At 52.1% G+C, this 21,250-nt stretch overlaps 6 protein-coding genes across 6 annotated transcripts; 5 read left to right on the top strand and 1 right to left on the bottom strand.

Annotated features, from left to right (window-relative positions):
- Positions 1–1,217: 1,217 nt before the first annotated feature.
- On the top strand, positions 1,218–2,355 carry DSM5745_10236 (uncharacterized protein; the record flags this gene model as incomplete). Its single annotated transcript, XM_026752252.1, has 3 exons — positions 1,218–1,389; positions 1,511–1,866; positions 2,086–2,355. 3 exons carry the CDS (start codon positions 1,218–1,220, stop codon positions 2,353–2,355), a joined length of 798 nt encoding a protein of 265 aa, XP_026599314.1.
- Positions 2,356–6,800: 4,445 nt separating this feature from the next.
- DSM5745_10237 (kinesin family protein) lies at positions 6,801–12,148 on the top strand (the record flags this gene model as incomplete). The annotated part of the gene is made up of 5 exons (XM_026752253.1): positions 6,801–6,960; positions 7,026–7,346; positions 7,394–7,566; positions 7,612–11,559; positions 11,609–12,148. 5 exons carry the CDS (start codon positions 6,801–6,803, stop codon positions 12,146–12,148), a joined length of 5,142 nt encoding a protein of 1,713 aa, XP_026599315.1.
- Positions 12,149–12,796: 648 nt separating this feature from the next.
- On the top strand, positions 12,797–14,338 carry DSM5745_10238 (GDP-Man:Man(1)GlcNAc(2)-PP-dolichol alpha-1,3-mannosyltransferase; the record flags this gene model as incomplete). Its single annotated transcript, XM_026752254.1, has 2 exons — positions 12,797–13,643; positions 13,722–14,338. 2 exons carry the CDS (start codon positions 12,797–12,799, stop codon positions 14,336–14,338), a joined length of 1,464 nt encoding a protein of 487 aa, XP_026599316.1.
- Positions 14,339–16,005: 1,667 nt separating this feature from the next.
- Positions 16,006–17,405, top strand: DSM5745_10239 (uncharacterized protein; the record flags this gene model as incomplete). The annotated part of the gene is made up of 2 exons (XM_026752255.1): positions 16,006–16,330; positions 16,423–17,405. 2 exons carry the CDS (start codon positions 16,006–16,008, stop codon positions 17,403–17,405), a joined length of 1,308 nt encoding a protein of 435 aa, XP_026599317.1.
- Positions 17,406–17,662: 257 nt separating this feature from the next.
- On the top strand, positions 17,663–18,743 carry DSM5745_10240 (uncharacterized protein; the record flags this gene model as incomplete). The annotated part of the gene is made up of 3 exons (XM_026752256.1): positions 17,663–18,235; positions 18,281–18,433; positions 18,483–18,743. 3 exons carry the CDS (start codon positions 17,663–17,665, stop codon positions 18,741–18,743), a joined length of 987 nt encoding a protein of 328 aa, XP_026599318.1.
- A 111-nt stretch (positions 18,744–18,854) lies between these two features.
- DSM5745_10241 (uncharacterized protein) lies at positions 18,855–20,001 on the bottom strand (the record flags this gene model as incomplete). The annotated part of the gene is made up of 3 exons (XM_026752257.1): positions 18,855–19,014; positions 19,426–19,903; positions 19,959–20,001. 3 exons carry the CDS (start codon positions 19,999–20,001, stop codon positions 18,855–18,857), a joined length of 681 nt encoding a protein of 226 aa, XP_026599319.1.
- Between the last annotated feature and the right edge of the window lie 1,249 nt (positions 20,002–21,250).

The following is a 21,250-nucleotide window of genomic DNA, read 5'->3' on the forward strand; positions in this document are numbered from 1 at the left end:
ATTTTTGTCATTGTTGACTAATGGGATGTTTCTTTTGGGGGGTTCACAAAAAGGACCCCGTCGTCTGGATCAACTTTATCCAAGTCCTTTACGTAGAGCCCGTAATCTCCTCTCCTTCATTTCTACCACATTTATGACTATGCACTCAAGTTCCTCCCTCCCCTACCTCCCCTCCCTCCCCTCTTTCTCTCCGTAACCCTACCAACACATCCCCCCGCCCACTATCAGCTACAAGCCCAAGCACGGGCTTTCGCCGGCCCGCCCGCAAACAGCCTCCAAATATCAACACGGACTTCCTAAACACAGTCTTAAATCACACTGGTCGTAATTTGGTGAAAGGAAACTGCGTGCAGAGCACTGTGCTGTCCAACTGTAGTTGTCCGTATGGGATCACGAGTCTGTTGCCGCGCCGGAGTTTTTGGAGCTGGTGAGTGCGTTGGTTGTTGAGAAGCGGCCTGAGACGGGGTATGCGGATAGTTCTATTTCATGGACCGGTTAGGGCTGCGTATTGTTCCCGCGAGTGAAGGTGGGTAGGTTCGAGGGTTTGCTGTAAGGAGCAAGTGGTTGGAAACGGCAGGCGCTGTTTCGCAGGGCTGCGGATTATGCCAAAGTAGGGTATAGTGCGGGCCATACATAGTAGAGGATGTAGATTAGACGCCAGACGACGGATCTGCAGGTGCTTGTGTTGGTCCTACTAGCACAGGATCATGATAGTTTCAGTCCTTCCTTGACAGTTGGTATGAGTGAAAGGGTTCCGCCAGGTAGGGCGGACGAATGTCTATGGGAGATCTGGGATCCGGCCCTTCCAAACATGGACAGTAGTAATATGTGCGTTGTCCGCCGGGCGTGAAGACGCCTAAGGCCATTCCATTAGCGGCAGCATGTTCCTACTTTTCTGTCAGCAGGAATGGTGGCGTATGGACACTTGCGCAGTTTGTGAATCCACACGTGGCTTGATGGAATATAGGAACTGTTTCTCCAGAGAATCCAGGTTCCTGCCGGGATACAGCTGGTTGATGTGCATTTGGCAGTGTGTCTAGGACGGGACAAAGCGTTAGGTAGCATTAAGCAGGATTTGTCTTCGATGATAGCAACCGGCGAAGCTGGGGAGTACCATGAGAGCTATCCCCAGCCATCAACGGCCGAGCTAATATCCGCGGAGAGAGCCACTGATTTCGGCCATCTGGCGGAGAAGAAACGCCAGAAACAAGATCGTAATGATCGTCAACTCAAGCTCGCAGTTCTCCAAGTTGGTCAAGAGAAACGTCTCCGTTTGTCAAGTGTCTGAGCTCGAAGCTCGACCGCCTGAAGCCGTTCCTCGCTTGGAACATCGCGGGAGCAGGAAACAACCGAAAGAATATGCGTGTATTCTCGAGGTGGCAGAGGCGAGTATGTTGAGCTTGGTTATACTCCAAGGCAGATCTGTAAGACACACTCCGCAGGGACAAATGAGTTTGGAATCATCTCGATGTGGGAAGGTGTGACAGGTTGTGTTTGTGCCTTGCAAAAGGTTGCAATCCCCTCATCCAACTCTCCTCCAGAATCCCCGAGACCCTCTCGTTCCTCCCCAACGTCGCAGCTCGACAGCTCGACGTGACATCCGACGGGTCTGTTGCTGACGCTCTGAGAGCCGTGAGCGCGTTACACCGGTGTGCCGATGCCGCTGACGGCGCCAATGCTGATCCTGGTGCAGGCCCCGGATTAGACATCCTTGTGAACAGTGCAGGCATCGTGTATACAACGCCCCTGCTACACGCGGCAATCGATAAAGCAAGAGACATCTACAAGACGAATGTTTGGGGCATGCTCAGGATGGTGCAGGGGTTTTTGGGTCCGCTTGTTGCCCGCAAAGGGAGGGGCATCAATGTTAGTACTGGTGAGGCAGTGGCAAATACGCCCTGGACTGGTACATTGGTTTTCTCTCCGTCCTGCTTTTGTTGTTTTTTGCGCGGTTTGCACCCTGCAATTGCTGGTTGGTGTCTTTGCTTTTTTCGTCTGGGGTGCTTGTTTGCTGCCTTGTCTCTTCCCAGCCTCGGAAGCTGCTATTTCGTGCATCACCTCGAACTGCCCGTTTACCATTATCAGGGTTTGTATCAGGGCCCGTGGATACTGGAACTGGCTGGACTGGGAACTGCATTGACACTTCTCAACCCCATCAAATCAGGCGATTACACATCCTCCAAATCCGCCTTGACCCTCCTAACCGAGACGCTCCGCCTTGAACTCTTCCCACTCAACGTCTCCACGCTCTCGCTCATGCTCGGCATAATTGGTCCTCTTTCCGTGCCAGCGAGCCTGCCTTCACACTCCCCGGATTCGCGGTACACCGCTATCCGCGACACGATTGAGCCGTAGGCAAGTGGAGAGGCCGGCCGAGGCCCGGAAGTGTGGATGATGCGGCGAGGATGCTTGTTACTGATGTTCTTGGTTCGGGAACGGGGTTGATGTAGAGACGGCCGAATGCCGGGGCTATGTGGTTTGTTAGTTGGTGGTGTCCTGGGTGGCCGCTGATTAGCTTTTCCTTTTCTTTGTGTGGGTATGGTTTTGGGCAAGATGGAGGTGCCGATACTGATTATGATGGGCAGAGGATAAACTGATGGGCTCGGGGCAGGGACTAGATGAGTTGGGAAAGAGCAAGAAGTCGGCGTAAAGGATGGAGCATAAACGTGAGTCAGGAGGTATGTTGCTTCCAAAGCATAACATCACAGTCCTGCTGGATATCGTCGTATCATGCACCTGATGTCGAGATGGAATGAAATATACACCTCCCCATTACCAAACGAATCCTAAGCCCCCACTCATTCCTCCCTAGAGCTAACCAGCATAGTAGGTGACTCCAATTGCTTCGGCCCCTAGCTGTCTTCGCTGCGATAACGCCAACCCATACGAAGTTGTCCTCGCCAACGGCACAATCGTCACTGCGACAAACACCACACACCGCGGCCTGTGGTTAGTGCGTCAAGCCTCAGGTCGCAACCTGGGCATCGTAGCAAACTTCATCGTCTTCAGAACATTTCCGCTAGATGATATCTGGGGAGGCCAGATACAACATAATAGCGGGGCTCATGCTCAACTTTACCGTACATAATCGGCGGCAACTGGGCTTCTCCTTATGGTGTTGCCAGTCATGGGAGGGAAAACTGGGAATTTAGCAGGAAGATCGCTGAAAGTTATGATCCCGATGGTGTTTTCGGATTCTTTCTCCGGGAGGATTCAGGTGATAAATGTTTATCGGCTTTTAGTTGGTGCTGGATATATGTCCGGGAGCAACAGAGTTTGCCATTCTCAGGTGCGGTTATATCTTTTTGTAGAGTTGACGAAAAGCTGCGAGTACAACCGGTTTCAAAGTTATTGTTGAAAATAAGCCGACAGCATTATGCGGCCTTCCTCATGTCTCTTCTGATTATGCCATAGACAGTAAATCTATTGCATGCAGCTCATTACTTGTGGCGGACAAGTCGCACGCTCACGACTTGTATCAAACATATTAACCAAAGGTTAGAAGGGGACCTTGTTTGCAATTAGTCTCGGATAGCCATGCTCTGCTGTTGCACGTGCATGACTCGTCCGGTAACTTTGCTAGCATTGTTCATTCTGTATATCAGTGGAGGAATGGCGAACTATAAGCCGATCAGTGTCCGTCATGAGTCATGACTCCAATGCAACTGGTTGATAACGCCTGTTAGCTGCGCTCATGCTGTGAAGCCCTAGCATTATATTGTGCTTAGGTATTCATATCATAACTCACATGGCTGAGGTGATCTGGTTGACTGTGAGAAAAACCGTGCCCACTTTACTCACGGTCCTGTCTTGCATATCCTCAGGCATGGGCCATATTGACACGGGCCGACGATCGGTGCAATCCCCGCAAATCGAGCATAACGGCGAAAAGCCCTAAGGACTGGTCACTGGTCGGACGACCTAGCCTGGACCTCTATCCGGGGAAGGAATTCGTCAAGGAAACCCAAGGCAAGCGGAGTCGGCGGGCGTATTCAATCACGAAGCCTTCATTGGTCAACCGCGGCCATTTTTCCGCGCGATCAGCAGTGAAGACTGAGCTATGGAAAGCTGGTACTCCAGGGCAAGCTGCACCGAAACCTAAATGGCCTTTAGTCTACCAAGATATTGAGCTTCCTGCACGGGTGAAGATCGGCTGGCCACCATGTGGACGATACGGAGTTGTTCCGTTGGGTCAGGAGCCATCCTGATTTTCCAGTCTGCAACCAGGGGCTTTAGGTATACCTATGCGTTTCATGCGATGATTGAAAGCTTGAGACTTAGCAGCGAGTCGGCAATAAACGAAGCATTGACTAAGGTAAGACGTGGGAGTCCATGTAGACGATCGCTATACTTGGAGCTACCCAATAAGGCATGGGCAGTTCAAATCTGGTGTGGCGCCCTGAGCTGAGCTCTGAGGATGACAGCTTGCTTGGGGATCTGGGATTCCGATTGACTCGTGCGAGGCTAATCAAAGAGGGTCTTGTTCTCGGCATTCAACGGTTTTCACAGAGTTAATGGTGACGAATCCTGATAACTCTTATTTAGGTTGAATCTTGCTCTTCTCCTACTGGTATACCTATTGCTCCCCCATCGGATTTACTCCGGAAGAAATCCTCTGCTCTGAAGCCTCTGATTGCGAATCGAACACTCGGAGTATTATCAGCGGAAAGATGGATAAGCGACTGATTTTCCTTTTTCGTGTCTTGGTTGGCGATCGACATTTTGGCGATTCGGTCGGAGTCTTTCCAGAGACTTGGGCCGTTGCTTGAGCTTCCATGCGCCTTCTACAATTGGAAATCGCAGGGACCTGACACTATTCCGGACCCAAACTTTCGAAGGTTACCGTAATGTTCTTGTGAACCCAATGTCGCGACAGTTCCCCATTCGAAAGTTCGGCTCCTCCGGATACGTTGCTGTCGACGTCTGGTAAAAGGAATGGGGTGAGTATATTGAGCAAACGATGCGAACTATGTATTCGATCATAGGTTCATCGACCCCATGACCGACTCGTGGATTGCAAGGAGGGGACAGGATTGGGGGGCATAACATCCATGAACCATGTCTAGTTCAGCCCCAAGATTGTGTTCGCAGTGCCACTGCTCAAAGCCGCAGCGGACCAGGATCGGGTTCGCATGGAAATTGCTTCTGGGAGGTCCACATCTCTAAATTGTCCTACTACTCCAGTAGATCGGTGCTTCTCCAAGTAACGATTGCGACTCTGCGGGTTCACCGCTTGGATTGAAGAGGCCCAGAGTTGTCTTCTGAGTCTGTGCTTTGCAGTCTGCAGTCAAACTGCAAAGCTAACGGGACCTTACAAAGAGCCGCCTGTTAGCAATTTTGTTTCAGGCTGGGCGTCATCGAAATCACTTTGCAACAGTGAGTCGTTGCTCTCAGTCGGCGACCCGCAGAACACCGGGAGTCCTTGTGGCACGATCCGTGTTCCGGACAAGCTTCGGGCGGGAGACGAGGCTGGGCGCGGGAGTTGAAGGATTCCTCATTTCATCCTTGTTAATTTCGAACGCGCCGGCCCTGTTGGGGTTGGAGTTCCTTCCTTCTTTGTCTGTTCGTCCGCCGCGATGGGAAGAGCTTGAGTCGGAGTTCGCGACGAAGAAGGATGGGTTTGGATGGAGGAAATTGGCTGTTTCAAATGGATACTTCGGGTCTAGACCCATAAAGTGATTGAATGCAAGACAGACACAGGCACAGCAACTGGATAATTGCATCGACGTTCTGCGAATTATTGAGGATCATCGAATAATTTGTGCCTAGCAGGGACAATATTCGCCGAGAGAGAGTGAGAGTCAGTCGGTTTGGTTCGCGGGTGCTGGTTCCCAGCTTCCCAACCTGAATCAGGAAGCCCATAACAAAGTCGGAGTAGGTATAGGATTGGGTCAATATATCATCGTACCTTCACTCAGGGTGGTCGAGAACTTTTAATAAGACTACTAGAGAGAAATTGGAGAGGAACGGGATCATCGTGGTGGCACTCTTACAATGAACACTGCCAGAAACAACATCCGGGTCGAGACCGGCGAGCTTCATCATATTCCCTTAATTACCCTTGAGGTTGGGCATCGCTTGTCTGGGAGAAGACCATATAGCCGCTTCGACGCTGCTCCGGTGGGATCATAGAGACGGTTGGACTGGGTCTTTTGTCAAGAGGCAATTCGCGGAGGCCATCGACTAGTTAATTAACTTTAGCGGTTCAGGAGACCGTCACTCGATGGACCCCAGACCTGTCAACACTCAACTTTCTTTCTCTCAGTCTCTCCTTTTCTCGCGTCCTTTCCACTCCTTGCCCGCCGTTCATTACTACTGTCTGTCCATCGCTCCTGTTCGTTGTAAGTGTGCTCTTCGTCCTCTCTCGTTGGCTCAGTCAATCCACGGTACCACCGTCCAACTCCCCGTACCCCTGATCGTTTGGCGGGCCTGTGCATCTGCCTTTCTTTTCTTTTTCTACATTTCTGAGCCAGAGCTGAAATCAATTCTAATCACGGTTTTTTGGCAGTTACGGGGTACTTCAACGACACCGCGTTCGAGCTCTGCTCGATCCTGGTTTCCGCGCGGAAACAGCAGATTTGTTGACATCGCAAATCGTCGCAGGCCGCCAGTTGCGATTGCTCAAATCCCTCCGACGCAGCCAATCCGTCCTACTATCGATAAACGCCGACACGAATCCGTTTGAGCAGTATCGATCGCTGATGACTTCCTTCTTCTCGCTTCCCTGACCGGTAATACTCCAGTCGTTCATCGCACCGTCTTCGTCATAATCAATCGCGGAAAACTATAATAACAAGGTCATGACGGCGTCGCCGCCAGCGTCGCCTACGGGCGCAGGGCCCCAGAGACCTTTTAGCGCCCTGATGCGCACTCCGAGGAGCAACAGCCGTTTGAGCATGAGCAGTAAACATGGGGGAAGCAGGGCCTCTGACGAGGATGGGAAAACCGCGGTCAAAGTTGGTGCGTGAACCTCAACTTTTGTGGGATAGCCCCGCAACATTGGCTTCATACTGATCCAATCGCAGCTGTTCGTGTCCGCCCGCCTCTGAAGCCCACGGATCCCGGCTATGAATTGATCCCGCAGCGATTCCAGCGTACCATGGCCCACGTCACATCACCCACAAGTTTAGCCGTCGATGTACCCCAGGGCCGCAAGTTGTTCGTCTTCGATCGCGTTTTCGCCGAAACAGTCGACCAAGAAGGCATCTGGGATTACCTCAGCGACAGCGTTGGTTCTTTCCTGCAGGGTTACAATGTCTCTATTTTGGCGTACGGCCAGTCGGGCGCTGGTAAATCCTACACAATGGGAACAGCAGGCCCAAATGAGCAGGATGCGGAGTCAACGGGTGAGTCGAATCGTTTCTTTGAAAATGCACCGACTGATTATCGATAGGTATCATCCCGCGCGCTGCTCAACACTTGTTTGAGAAACTGGAAGGCCCGAAGCATTCTCGCAACAGTTCCACCGGTCTCCGTACACCCTCGCGTTATTCGGTCAGCTCCACATCTAGCTTTGGAAAGTCGAGTATAGATAAGAACTGGCAGTTGAAAGCTACCTATGTCGAGGTATGGTTGTCCGAATTCGCTTCCGCACGAAGCTAACTTTGGCAGATTTACAATGAACAGTTGAGAGATTTACTCCTGCCCGACTCCGTAGCCGCGGCGGACCGGAGCACCGTCACCATTCGCGAAGATACCAAGGGCCGCATTATTTTAACCGGCCTGCACCAGGTCAACATCAATTCGTTCGATGACCTTATCGGCGCCCTCAACTTCGGTTCCTCCATTCGTCAAACTGATTCCACTGCCATCAACGCCAAGTCGTCGCGATCCCACGCTGTTTTTAGTTTGAACCTGGTTCAACGAAAGTCCGCCAATGGTACTATCACGTCACCGAAAGACAAGCGCATGTCGATGCCGGCAGATCTCTCTAGCAACGATCAATTCATAACTGTCGACAGCAAGCTGCATTTTGTCGATTTGGCAGGAAGTGAGCGTTTGAAGAACACCGGGGCCTCCGGCGAGCGAGCTCGCGAAGGTATTTCGATCAACGCTGGTCTTGCCGCACTCGGAAAGGTCATCTCGCAACTGTCTTCTCGCCAAGCCGGGTCTCACGTTTCGTACCGTGACTCCAAGCTTACTCGACTACTGCAGGACTCACTAGGTGGAAATGCGTACACGTACATGATCGCCTGTGTTACACCAGCCGAGTTTCACCTCAGTGAAACCTTGAACACCGTCCAGTATGCGCAGCGAGCGAGAGCCATTCAAAGCAAGCCTCGCATCCAGCAGGTTGCGGATGAGAGTGACAAGCATGCTGTGATTGAGAGATTAAAAGCCGAGGTTGCCTTTCTACGGCAGCAACTGCGCAACGCGGAGGATAATGACCGGCGGACTGTCGCTCCCCAGGAACGCACCGAACGCCAGAACGAGCGGGAGATTGAACTCCAAAACCAGCTACTTGATGTCCAAGAGGGCTACAACGCGCTGAGCCAACGACATGCCAAGCTAATTTCCGAGCTCGCAAGGGATTCCCAGCCTGCAGAAGGTGATAGTGAGACTGCGGTGGGGAACTCTGTCGAGAGGCTCAAGCGGTCGCACTCGTTTGCGCAGTCGGTTGAACAGGTCGTGCTCGAGTACGAAAAGACAATTCAGAGTCTTGAGTCTTCGCTTTCAAACACTCGAGCTTCCTTGGCCACCACGGAAAGTACCCTCCTTGAACGCGAGACCAAGTGCACTTACGTGGAGACCGTGAACTCGCAGCTTCAAGCCCGCATCCAGAAGCTCATAGACAGGGAGGCAAGCACGGAGACTTATCTACACGAGCTAGAGTCTAAAATTGACGGTCAAACCTCTGGCGAAGAGCAGCACGCGGCAATGGTGGCGGAGCTCCGCAAAGAGCTCACCCGCGCTCGCGAGAGCGAGGCTAGCTGCGAAGACTATATTTCTACCTTGGAAGAGCGATTAGCTGAAGCCGACCAAGATATGGAGCTCATGCAGCGAGAGATTGACCGCCTGGAGCATGTCGTGGATCGTCAACGAAGCCTCGGAAAACTGGATAATCTTCTTTATGAACTGGACCACATTCAGCAGAATGGCAAGAAGGAGGATGAAAGCCCCGAGCAGCCTGAACAGAGCTCAACTCCGCCGGGAGCCTACCAACCCCGTAAACGAGGTTTGTCTCTTGACGTACTTACCGAAGCTGCCGAAACCGCTATTCCTGATTCTGACGAGGGTCTCTCTGACCCGATCCCCGAGGAGGACGAGGACCAGGCCGCGGCCAGCGAGCCGGCGACGAAACAGGGTGAATCCGACTTGAAGGTCCTTGAAAATGCCACTAGTCGCCTCCAATCACTCCACGATTCACAGCCGCTCAGTCCCACTCAAATGCGGGTTGTCTCTGATAAACTGGAGACCGTCAGCCAGGAGCTCTTTGATCTGCGCATGCAGCACGAGACAACGCTCAATGACTACGAAGCCCTTGAGGCCAAGTACGAGGAAGCCATGCGAGCCATGGCCGAGCTTCGGCAAGACGCCGCGGACGAGGCCCGCCACTCTGCCTCCCCCCAAAACATCACTATCTCTCGCCCGATTTCTTTTTTAGAGGATCCCAAGGCCCCCGCGTCGAAGACTGGAACACAACACTCCTTCTCGCAATCACTCTCATCGGAGTTATCCTTGGCCGGGGAGCCTGCGACTTCGCGAGACTCATATAATGTGAACACCCCTCAAACAACGGTGGGTTCGCAGGACGGAAACCTGTCGAACGGCGCTGACGACGAGCACATGCGCAAACTCCTCTTGGAGCATCAAGAGAGCGTGAACACAATGAAGCAAAAGTACGATGAGCTCCAGGCGGAGCACGAAGACACCTTGACCTTGATTGAGTCGCTCAAGGCCGAGTTACAGAGGTCAAGATCTTCATCGCCGCCGGCCACGCCTGGCTTTAACGTCATCCGCAGGAAGACCAGCCAGAGCATTATGTCTAACCTTGACCGCGCTCATCGTTCGATAAATGGATTACGCACTATCGCTGCCGAGGAGTTTGTTTCCCAGCCTGATACCATGCAGAACTTTGAACTCCATCTCGACGGCGCAATGCACGAGCTCCATGTTCGCATGGAGCGTATCCAGCAACTCGAGGCAGAGAATCAGAGCGTTAAGAAGGAAATGGAGACGAAATCAACTATCATTTCCGGACTCACTCGCGAACGTTCTAGCTTGCAAGGAGCGTCTCCGGTCGATCGAGGTCTTGTGAACCAGTTGAGAGACCAGGTTGTTCAGCAGGAGAACACCCTCGTCCAAATGAAGGAAGCTCATGATATGAGGGAGAAGGTCCTTCTTGAGGAAATTGAGGAACTCAAGGCCATCTTGAAGACTCAGGAGGAGGCCGCCAAGGCCCAGGATGTCCACGTGGAGGAGCAGGAGAGGAAGATTACTCATCTCGAGGGTGAGCTGACGGAGTGGAAGAGTAAGCACCAGACCGCTATTGAGTCTTTGCAGTCGTCCGAGAATCAGCTCAAGTTTACCCTGGAGGAGTTGAACAGCGCACTCGCCACGATTGACACCATGGGCTCTGATGGTGCTACCCGTGACGCCTCGGATAAGGAGGCTACAGCTTCCGAGCTGGAGAGTGAGCGTGCCCGACAGAAGCAGGTTGTGGAAGAATTGACCCGCAAGATTGAAGAGCACGAAAGCACGGCTGCTACCCACCTTGAGAAAATCGCGTCCCTTGAGAAGTTGCAAGAGGCGCAAAAGCACGCGACTGACTCTGCATCGACATCGACCGAGGTTGAAGTCCGCCAGGCTCGTATCAACGAGCTGGAGCAGGAAATCGGCAGCCACAAAGACCTCGTCGAGTCGTACAAGAAAGACCTGGAGTCTTTGCAGCAGTCTCACAAACATGAATTGGAGGAGCTCGAAGCCCGAGCAAAGGCTGCAGCTGACGCAGAACACGACCTGCGCCTTGCGGAGCAGAATAACCAGCACGAAGAGGCTATGAAGGCTCTACGAACTGAGATCTCTGAATCTCGAGACGAGCTGGTCAAGTTGCTCAGCATGGTCTCCAAACTCATCAAGTCTGATGTTACCACAGACAACCTGGCTGATCAAATCCAAGACATCTTGATGCAAAAGCAGCACTTTTCTGACAAGTATGCCGAGATGTTGGACGCGAACGAGGATCTCCGCACGCAGATTGAAGCCAGACAGAATGATGCCAGCCGCGTGGACGAGCTCAACAAGGCGATCTCAGTCAAGGATGGCAAGGTTAACGAACTTGCTCTGCTTGTTGCTACTTTGGAGGACACTCTCCTGCAGCGTGAAGAGCAGATCAAGAAGAAGGAGGCTTTGGTCGCGGAAGCCCTGGCCGAGAAGCAGAAGAGCGCTCGCCTGGTGGAGGAGCTCGAGGACCAGATCACCAACAGCTTCGACCAGCACAACAACCGCCTCTCTGTTATTCAGCAAGAGCGCGACCAGGCTTTGGAAGACGCCAAAGCTAAAATTATAGTCTACGAGAAAGACATTGAGACTTACCGTGTGCGCATTGAGCAGCTCGAGGTAGGTCCACCACCCGTCACTTGTTGCTATCGGATGCTAACAAAAACAGCTGCAAATCAAGAACCAAGACCCCTCGCACGACCGCAGCAGCTCTCTTACATCCAACCTCCGCAAGAGCTCTTCGGCCGCCTCCCTTCCCTCACCCCCGCCAGCCATTCCCCTTCCACCTCTTCCCACCATTGCCGCTGGGGCTAACGGCGCCTCTTCTCCACCAAGCTCTCGGCACACTAGCAAAGAGCTGGTGGGCAGCCAGGTCGTCGAAGAGCAGGAGGCTCGCATCCGCACTATTGAGAAGCACCTTAACGCTGAGAAGCAGCTCACTGCCACCTTGGAGGAGGCTCTCGGCGACCTGGAAGCGCAGAGCAACAAGGTCAAGTCGGACTGCGAGGCTTGGAAGAAGAAGGCTTGGCAGTTGGAAGAGGAGCTGACCACCCTCCGCAAGGAGCGCAACTCTCAACGTCTCTCCCTCCAGGCGGTCGAGGAGGAGAGGAGCGCCCGCCGCGAGGCCGAAGCCGCGCGCGCCCAGCTCGAGGAGCGCATGGCTGCCCTGAACAAGAAAAAGAAGAAGAGCACGCTGAACTGCTTCTAAACATACCCCTACGCTATATTGCTTTCCTTCTTGCCCATGTTGAAACGCGAATTTCAGATCATCACTGCATCATGAACTCAACGTTGATTCCCCTGTATACCTGATACCTTTTATTCTTTTTCATGTTTTCCAACGCCCAATTCCCACGTCAGATTGTTTTCCGACCTGATATTATGCGCAGTACCCATTTCCATTCTATACCTTGCTTATGACTTCGTTTTCACGACCTTCTTTGCCTTCGCCCTTTCGTGGAAGGTGACTCCTACCACTCTGTATATTCTATTCGTTGCTGTACTTGCACCATATATTGTTTATTGTTCAGGAGCGGCCAGAGTTGCCTTCGCTTATAGGATAGCGAATCGTTTTTGTTGTTGGTAGTAGAAGTTGAATGGAGCGTTCACTTTCTTAGCCTTAATAAGGAGATTATTATAGACATTACCATGGATTCACTCTTCGTGCATCAATTCAAGCTTTCCATGTATTTCAAGGTGCTTAAAGCATAAAATGTATATGTCTCTGTATAAGCAGCTGAGTCATCACATGACGTCGCTCAGCCGCGTGTCCTACTCCGTAGTAGCGCCCCACACCACTCCGACAAGTTGTCATTCTGAACTCCAGCAAAACCGCAAGACCAGCCCACCTGCCACAATGGCAGAGAAACAGCGCTCAAAACCAGCAAACATTACAATCATCCATCCGGACCTCGGCATCGGCGGCGCAGAACGCCTCATCATCGACGTCGCCCTCGCCCTCCAGAACACCGGCCACACAGTCACGATCTATACGTCGCACCGCGACAAATCGCACTGCTTTGAGGAAGCGCGCGATGGGACCCTCGATGTGCGTGTTCGCGGGGATAAATACTTTCCAGCTAGTATCGGCGGCCGCTTTGTCGTCCTCCTTGCGATTCTGAGGCAGGTTTGTCTTGCGTTTGAGTTGCTTGGTGAGGCGGCGAGCGCTGGACGCGATAACGGGGCAGAGGATGAGGAGGCGGATGAGGTCTTCATCGTCGACCAGGTCCCTGCTTGCGTGCCGATACTGAAACTCCTCGGACCACGATTCTACAAGTCGAGCGGGCGGCAGCGCATCCTCTTCTACTGCCATTTTCCCGACCAGTTGCTTGCGAGGCGGGGTGGGGGTTCGCTGGCACGGCTTGTGAAGGGGGTGTATCGATATCCGTTTGATTGGTTTGAGGGGTGGGCGATGGGGGGCAGTGATCGGGTTGTTGCGAACTCGGTGTTTACGAGGGGCGTTGTGGGGGGTGTTTTTGGGGGGGAGAGGTTGGGGGTTGTTAGGGTTGTTTATCCGTGTGTTGATACTGCGCGGAAGGGGGATGTAGGAGAGGTAGAGGGTGGGGATGGGGAGGTTTGGGAGGGGAAGAGGATACTTCTCAGTGTGAATCGGTTCGAGAGGAAGAAGGATCTTGGGCTTGCGATAAGGGCGTTTCATGGGCTGGGGGTGGAGAAGAGGAGGGGGGTTAGGTTGGTTGTTGCTGGTTCGTCTATCCTTCCTTTTGTTTTGCCTGCTTGTCTCCGTGGAGTTGTTTGACGAGATGCTAATGGATGTGCGATAGGTGGCTACGACCCCCGCATCACGGAAAACGTACAATACCACAAAGAACTCGATGCCCTGGCGACAAGTCTGGGTCTGCAGACTGCGACGTCCAAGACCGTCCCGTCGGCCCTCTCCATCCCTGACTCCATCGACGTCCTCTTCCTCCCCTCCGTCCCCTCGGCCTTCCGTGATGCCCTCCTCGCCAAATCGTCGCTTCTCCTCTATACCCCTGTAAACGAGCACTTTGGCATCGTCCCGATCGAAGCCATGCGCGCCGGAATCCCGGTTCTTGCGTCCAACACCGGTGGTCCACTTGAGACAATCGTTGAAGGGGAGACAGGGTGGCTCCGCGACGCAACGGACGTCCCGGCTTGGACGGCTGTCATTGAGAAGGTGCTATACGGAATGAGCGCGGAGGAGATCAAGAAGATGAGTGTGGCGGCGAAAGAGCGCGTCGAGGCCAAGTTCTCTCTGCGTGCTATGGGCGAGAAACTTGAAGAGGAGATAGGTGGGATGTTGAGCTCTGAACGAAGAGAGTTCAATGGAGCGCAGCAAATATTGTTGCTCTTGGGGGTTCTGGGCATGGGATTTGCGGTATTTGTAGCATTGGTTTTGGCGTGGGTTCGTTCTGTATAATACCCTGCATGATGCTTGTTTCGATTGTCTAGATTAGATAACCATTTTGCTGGCCAAATGATGGTTATTTTTGTCGCTTCCAGAAAACTTTTATGGCAAGTGACCATTGACTGCAGCTTTGCATGTCTCATAGAAATTCAACCCTAGCTGGGTCAAAAACATTTTGCACTCTTCTGGACTTGTCCTCGGCTCTCCCATAACAGATAATTCTTCTCTGTGATTCTCCAAAGCCTCTTCTAATTCCTCTTGTAGCCTGGGAATCGCTTGCTGTACTTGAGAAAACAACAATGTGCTGAGACGGTTCACGAGACTGCTGATCCGAGTGTTCCAAATATTGACTTGCGGAAATACGTCGATTCAGAACTATTCCGCTCCGGAATTGAAAATTCGGCCTCTTCAAAACTCCGGTTTTTCAGGATGTGCCAGCCCACCTTTTTGAGGCTTCTAGGTTGTTAGGGGTAAGGGCCTCTAGGGTTAGTTGGGGTAGTAAGGTTAGGTCTCCCGGGAATGGGTTTAAAACGCCTTCACAAAGGTGGTGGTTATATAAGTAAAATCTACAATTTAAAGATCCGTTAATGGGTGACAACTTAGTCACCTCGAGTGTTAATGTAGGGCAACCCCTCTTCTGCTGATTTAATGTGCTTTAAGTGAAAAAAATATAAAAGAATTGACAAGAATGGGATTCGAACCCATGCGTCTTTCGACAATGCTGATCTGGTTTAATCAGACAAGGCGTCACCGCGCTTGAAAGCATCACCTTAACCACTCGGTCATCTTGCCATCAGACCATAATAACCTAATCGTCATTGCCGTTCTCCACATCGACACCACGGCTGAATGAAAACCAAGTAAAAAAGTAAAAAAGAATTGACAAGAATGGGATTCGAACCCATGCGTCTTTCGACAATGCTGATCTGGTTTAATCAGACAAGGCGTCACCGCGCTTGAAAGCACCACCTTAACCACTCGGTCATCTTGCCTGTGGATGTATTAGCTAGGAAGCAAAATCCATATTGCCATTTAACAAAAGCTGCAACAAGATTGAAAAGGTGGACAAAATTAACAAGAGTGGGGATTTGACCACGAGTTTTGCAACACTAAACAGTGTGGATGTGATCATAACCAAGCAAAGTTAACCACTTAAGCACACCACCTTAACCACTCGGTCATCTGATCTAGATACATGTTCCTTGATATTGCAAGAAACCTGTGAATGCACTGTGGAGCGCCTCAAAATGCCTTTCGTTGTCCCTTATTCCAATTCTTGACTTCGTATCAGCGCAGTGACAAGGTACTTGCGTGGTCATACATGTGTTTGCTCCGCTGCGCTTCGGCTCTCACCAAGTTCCAACTTCCAACACATTCCACCTCGTAACCTAAAGGACACGCTACTAAAGTATTATTAGTACCTAATAAGTGACCAGCCTCCAACTTCCGCACATACCTCATCGGCGGCTATCAAGCGGCCTTGACTGGCCTACCGTGCGTTCGCCCCAAGCTTGAAACACTCGCCATTTCAGCCTCGATGGTTGATAACCATGCGACGTGCGCGTCTATTCCCGGAATCAAAAATATGATTTCGCTTTTTCTTCATTCTTCTCGAGCATTGAGGATCGAAGGGCTGCGCTGGCCCAGAGGATATGAAGATATGTTCATGCCCGATGTCGATGTCGCCTGCGCTCTGGAGCCGATTCCTCGTCTTCGCTCTTACACTTAGCGTCTTTCCTTGCACTGCTGTTGCAATTGCAAGGAACGAGACCAAGGATTCGAAAGCAGACTCAGACTCCTTAGTCAAAACCTACTTCACGAATCCGTCCTCCGACTCGACATCCCATGGGATGCCCACCTACGAACTCGGCAGCATCCAGAACATCACCTGGACCACGAACCTCAACGTCTACAATATCAGCATCTGGCAGCGCGCGACGGGGAATGTCACGTCCATGGACAGCGGGGGTGATGGCGTTAGTATACAAGGAGGGAACGTTTTCGGTGCGTATGCTAGCTATCCTCAGGGCTGTCCAGGACTCAGATGGACGGCACTGGCTAACAAGTAGAGTGAGCAGCACAAAGTATCTCATCAGAGAGAGTTACCTCTTTCTCCTGGGTCGTGCAAACCTACTCATTCGACCTGTCACTCTCATCCATCTTCTATTTCTCCATCGACGGCGATGCAACCTCTACATCAAGGGATTTCGATATCACCACTACCGCACCAGCATCTTCATCATCAACCTCTTTATCCCAGTCTCCAAGCTCGAATACTGATGCCCAACCTGCAACGGAACCTACCTCCCTAACCTCAACCGGCAAAATCGCCCTAGGCCTCGGCGTCGGTGTCGGCGCACCCCTTATTACTCTGCTTGCAATCCTCGCGTACTTCCAGTACAGAAGTGGACGGCGCGCATATAGCCATGCGGAGTCGCAGTCGCCGTCACACCTATTCTCGCACCCGCCCTCAGGCCTGGGCGTAGGTAGTGGTGGCATGGGGTATGCGTCACCTTCAGCGGTGGCAATGTCGATGGGGCAACAACAACGACATCAACAGCATCTTGCCGTCCCACCGCTAATCCCCGCCCTCTATCCGAATTTCAGCGTGGATCCGGTGGCGTGTCAGTCTGAGCTCCAGCCGAAATTTGCAAGGCCGGTCCAGCTGCACCCGTGGGAGATTGATGCCCATCCTAGGATTTATTCGCCGGTGACTGTGCCGGCGGAGGCTCGGGCTCCTGTTTCCGCTTCGCTGCCCGAGCCGCCACCGCGGCCTCCATCCGTAGGTTTGGGTGTTGGAAGGTCAGGCTCTGCTGGTCGTGGGAGTGGAAGCGGAAGCGGAAGTGGAAGCGGGAGGTCGAGGTCCAGGTCCAGATCGAGGCCTAGTACGAATAGTACTAGGTCGAGGTCAGTGTCAACGACGGTTTCGACCTCAACGTCTTCGTCTTCACCTAGGGCCAGGTCCAGATCCAAACACCGGGGTATTGCCGGTGGACCTAGCCGTGGCCATGGCCCTGACACTGGCATCGAGGCTAGAGAGATCCCCGAGTTACCCGGAGAGAGCTATAATTTCTTCTAATGCATGATTACACTCCGAGTGCCGCAGAGGCGGGCTTGCATGTATAGATTCTTTGGCCCGCCAACCTTAGCCAGGGATTTGCATGGCGTGGCATGTCGTAATAGGTGGTTATCTCCAATTACTGTTCTCTGTGTGACTCGTCCAACTCAATAGTCTGTTGATCGACAGGACTAAAGTCTTTCTTTGTTGTGTCCAACATATGTAGCCGGAGGACCCGGCCCTGCCAGTTCCAACACATCCCCCACAGTCCCAGCAAGATGCCCTTCTACAACTCGCAAGTCCACTTCCTCCACCGCCAGTTCTTCCTCACTCCCTCCACCCCGCCTCCCTCGTTCACCCTCACCGGAAAGTCCGGCCTGATCACCGGCGCAAACACCAGCCTGGGCTACCACGCCGCCTCTCATCTCCTCTCGCTCGGAGTCTCCCGCCTCATCCTCGCCGTCCGCAGCCTAGCCAAAGGCGAGGCGGCGAAGACACAACTCCTGAATGCGCTTCCAGGAGCCCTGAAGCAGCCGCAGCCGCAGCCGCAGCCGCCGACGATCGAAGTCTGGGAGCTCGACTTGGCCAGCTACCCCAGCATCATTGCGTTCGTGGAGCGCCTCAAAACGAACACGCACGGAGGGCTGGGGCTGGACTTCGCCATTCTAAATGCCGGCGCTGCCAATTTCGCCTTCACCACCTGCCCCTCCACAGGGAACGAGGAAAGCATCCAGCTCAACTGGCTCGGCACCGCCCTGCTCACCCTGCTCCTTCTCCCCGTGCTGGACGAACGCGCGGCGGCGGCCAAGAGCGCAGGCCATGACCACGATGCATCGCCCGTCCTGACCATCGTCGGCAGCGAGGTCGCCGCCTGGGCGAGATTCAAACAGGCCTAGCTCGCCGCCCGCAACCAGACGACACTCCTCGAGACCCTCAACGCGCAGAGCACCTTCGTCTCCGCCGACCGCTACGCGACCTCCAAGCTCCTGCAGCAGCTGTTCTTCGTGGAGCTTGTGCGCCGCCGCGCCGCCGCGCCCTGGAGCACGGGCGTTGGTTGTGCTCAACCTCGTCAATCCGGGCTGGTGCTATGGCTCGCAGCTGAACGACGATGTGCCTGGGGTTGTGGGGAGGGTCTTTGAGGCCGTGAAGAGGGTCGTCGGGAGACCGGTTGCTGTTGGGGCGAGGACGCTGGTCCATGCTGCGGTTTTGGCTGGGATTGGCTCGGATGGAGGTATCTTAGTGACAACGGCCGCGGGATATGGCGAGAGTCCTGCGGGTATGGGTGTGCGGCGGAGGGTGTGGGAGGAGATGATTGGGGAGCTGGGGGGGATGGTGGATGGGAAGGTGGTGGTAATGTAGGCATTTCCTTTCCTCTCATCTGACCTTCCAAGCCTAGCTGGGTTTTTCAATTTTCATATACAATTCCTTTCCTTTGCGCCCGGTCATAGAGTCTGTTACATCACTCCCACCTCATATATATTTGACTAGAACAGTCCGCGCACGGAGAGCGGAGCGGCTATCGTCAACCCTGAGATCCAACGCCAACCTGCTCTGGAGGCGCTCGAAAGTGCCGCCGTACGCGTGGCGACCACCTGTGCTAGTATGGGGATTCTTATCCCCAAACACTCGCCTGGACGTGGCGGGCGTCAGCAGTCGGGACAACGTTCTAGTCGATGGAAATTTTACGGCGAACAGGCGAGATGCTGACTATATTATCAACACCGCTACACCAAGAACACCGTCAATCAGATACTACATGTCTGCTAACAGGTAAGCCCTCTGACAATGGATATTTAAGGACCTCAAGAAGTGCTTATATCTGAAACATCCATCGCCAATCTTCTCTAGACGGATTCTACCACGGCACCTCGCTGCCCGTTATATTCTGGATGAACTTCCCGGAGTAGTCCTCGCGCGTGGCTCTGTCTATCTGTAACTACCGTGTTAGATGCTGAGCGTCCAGGACCGGGTATAGTGGAGTGCCCTACCGGGCTGTAAATTACCGCGTGCAGAGCCCGAGAAAAGAAGGGAGGGTACGTACAGGGTCAGCCAATTCAGCGCCGCCTTGGACGCCCCATACGCAGGGGCAACGTATGTTCCGATCTCGCCCATCAGGGCAAGCGACGAGGCCGCAGTGGAGACAGAAACCCATTTCGGCTGCGCTGCTGCCTGGAGCAGGGGCTTGAAGGTCTGGAAGTAGAGCAGGGCGGAGCTGGTATTGACTGCGTACGCTGAGGCCAGGTGTTCGGGGGGGACATCGTCTATGGACTTCAGCGGCGGGCTCCCGCGTGCGTTGGCGATGAGGACGTCAATGTGGTTGATTCCTTCGCTGGTGATTGTGGCCAGGGCTGTGGCGTAGTCGTCGGGATTGGCGTTCTCGATGGAGACAAGGAGCGATCGGCTGCCTGTGGCCGTGGGGAGGGCTTGGAGGTTGGAGTTGGTGTCGGGGTTGCGCACCGTGCCAATCACGATGTGGTTAGGAAGGAGGAGGTAGCGTTCTAGCAGGCTACGCCCGATGCCTGTACGGTGTCAGTTGGTGCTGCCACTGGATTCACGAGCAGAAGGGGGCTGGACCTTGCCGCACGCCCGAGATGAAGACGACAGTTGGGGCCGCCATTCTAGAAACTGCAAGGATACGGTACGAGAATGTCCAAACGGATGAGCAGGGCTGCGGCCTTATATAGAAACTGATTGTCCCTCGATCCTCTCAAGCCTGTCACCTCTCGGCTCTTTGCCTCTGCGCTGCGGCCGCTTGACTGGACACCTGCTTTCGCCCACGTCAGCAATATCCAGGCCCACTGATCCTCGCTGGGGAGCGCCACGAGCCATATGGCAGTTAACTATGGCATGTACCCACCTTAGAAGTCCTGCCGTACCGTGTTAGGCGAAATGCTGGCTTAGCGTTGCTTGAGAAGGAGGAGGTAGGGCTCTGATTTTGCGGTTATAGAGGCGTTCGTTGCCCTTAGAGTAAAGATCGACAAAGCCCAGTCTTTGGCACTTCAGCCCTTTGTCTGACGTGTTGATCCGTATGCAACCTAGAAAGGGATGTGATCCTAATAATCTGGCCCTCTGGGTTGCAAATTGGCATAAAAGCAGAGTCTGATGAGGTGGGTATAGATATAAAAGAGCCCCCATCGGAATTGATAATGTAACAATCATGCCTGGATGGAGACCGGTTGGCTGACGTGATGCGGTGCAATGTACGGAGGACTAAATTGACAAATGCGCAAAAACTCCACTTGTAGTATAATACTATGTATTTACTTAGTATTTTACTAATAAAAAATTAAATACACTATAACTTACTTAGTTTTACTATATAATTACTTATTTTAAGTATTATAAAAAGGTGCAAGCTAATACTTGGGTAAAATAAAAATACTTAAATACTTAAATACCTAAATGCCTGTAGTATAGTATTCCTTAACTAATTATATAAAAATAAAAAAAATTCTTAATTTAAGTTAATTAAATTTTTTGCCTCTCCCTTTTTTAGGTTTAAGTTAATTAAATTTTTTATATTATTTATAATAAGCCTTTTTTATATAAGTCCGCGGGTAGCTTATTTTTAATAATAACCTTAGGGTTAATTAAAAGTAGTTTATAATTTTGCTTTTTAATAATTATTTTATATAATATATATAAAAGTATTATTTAGTTATTTATAATTAGCATAGCACCTACTAAATATATTAAAAAGATAAATATATTTTATAAAAAAATAAAAACTACCTAGGTATTAATAATACTTACATAAGATACTTACTTTTTTTTCCCGGGAAGTAATTAAAAGGGTGTTTATATATAAGTTTTAGTATAATATTATTTAATTAGGCCTTATACTATTATATATAATAGTTATTAAT

Source organism: Aspergillus mulundensis, assembly GCF_003369625.1.
Source record: "Aspergillus mulundensis strain DSM 5745 chromosome Unknown scaffold_14, whole genome shotgun sequence".
Lineage (NCBI taxonomy): Eukaryota > Fungi > Ascomycota > Eurotiomycetes > Eurotiales > Aspergillaceae > Aspergillus > Aspergillus mulundensis.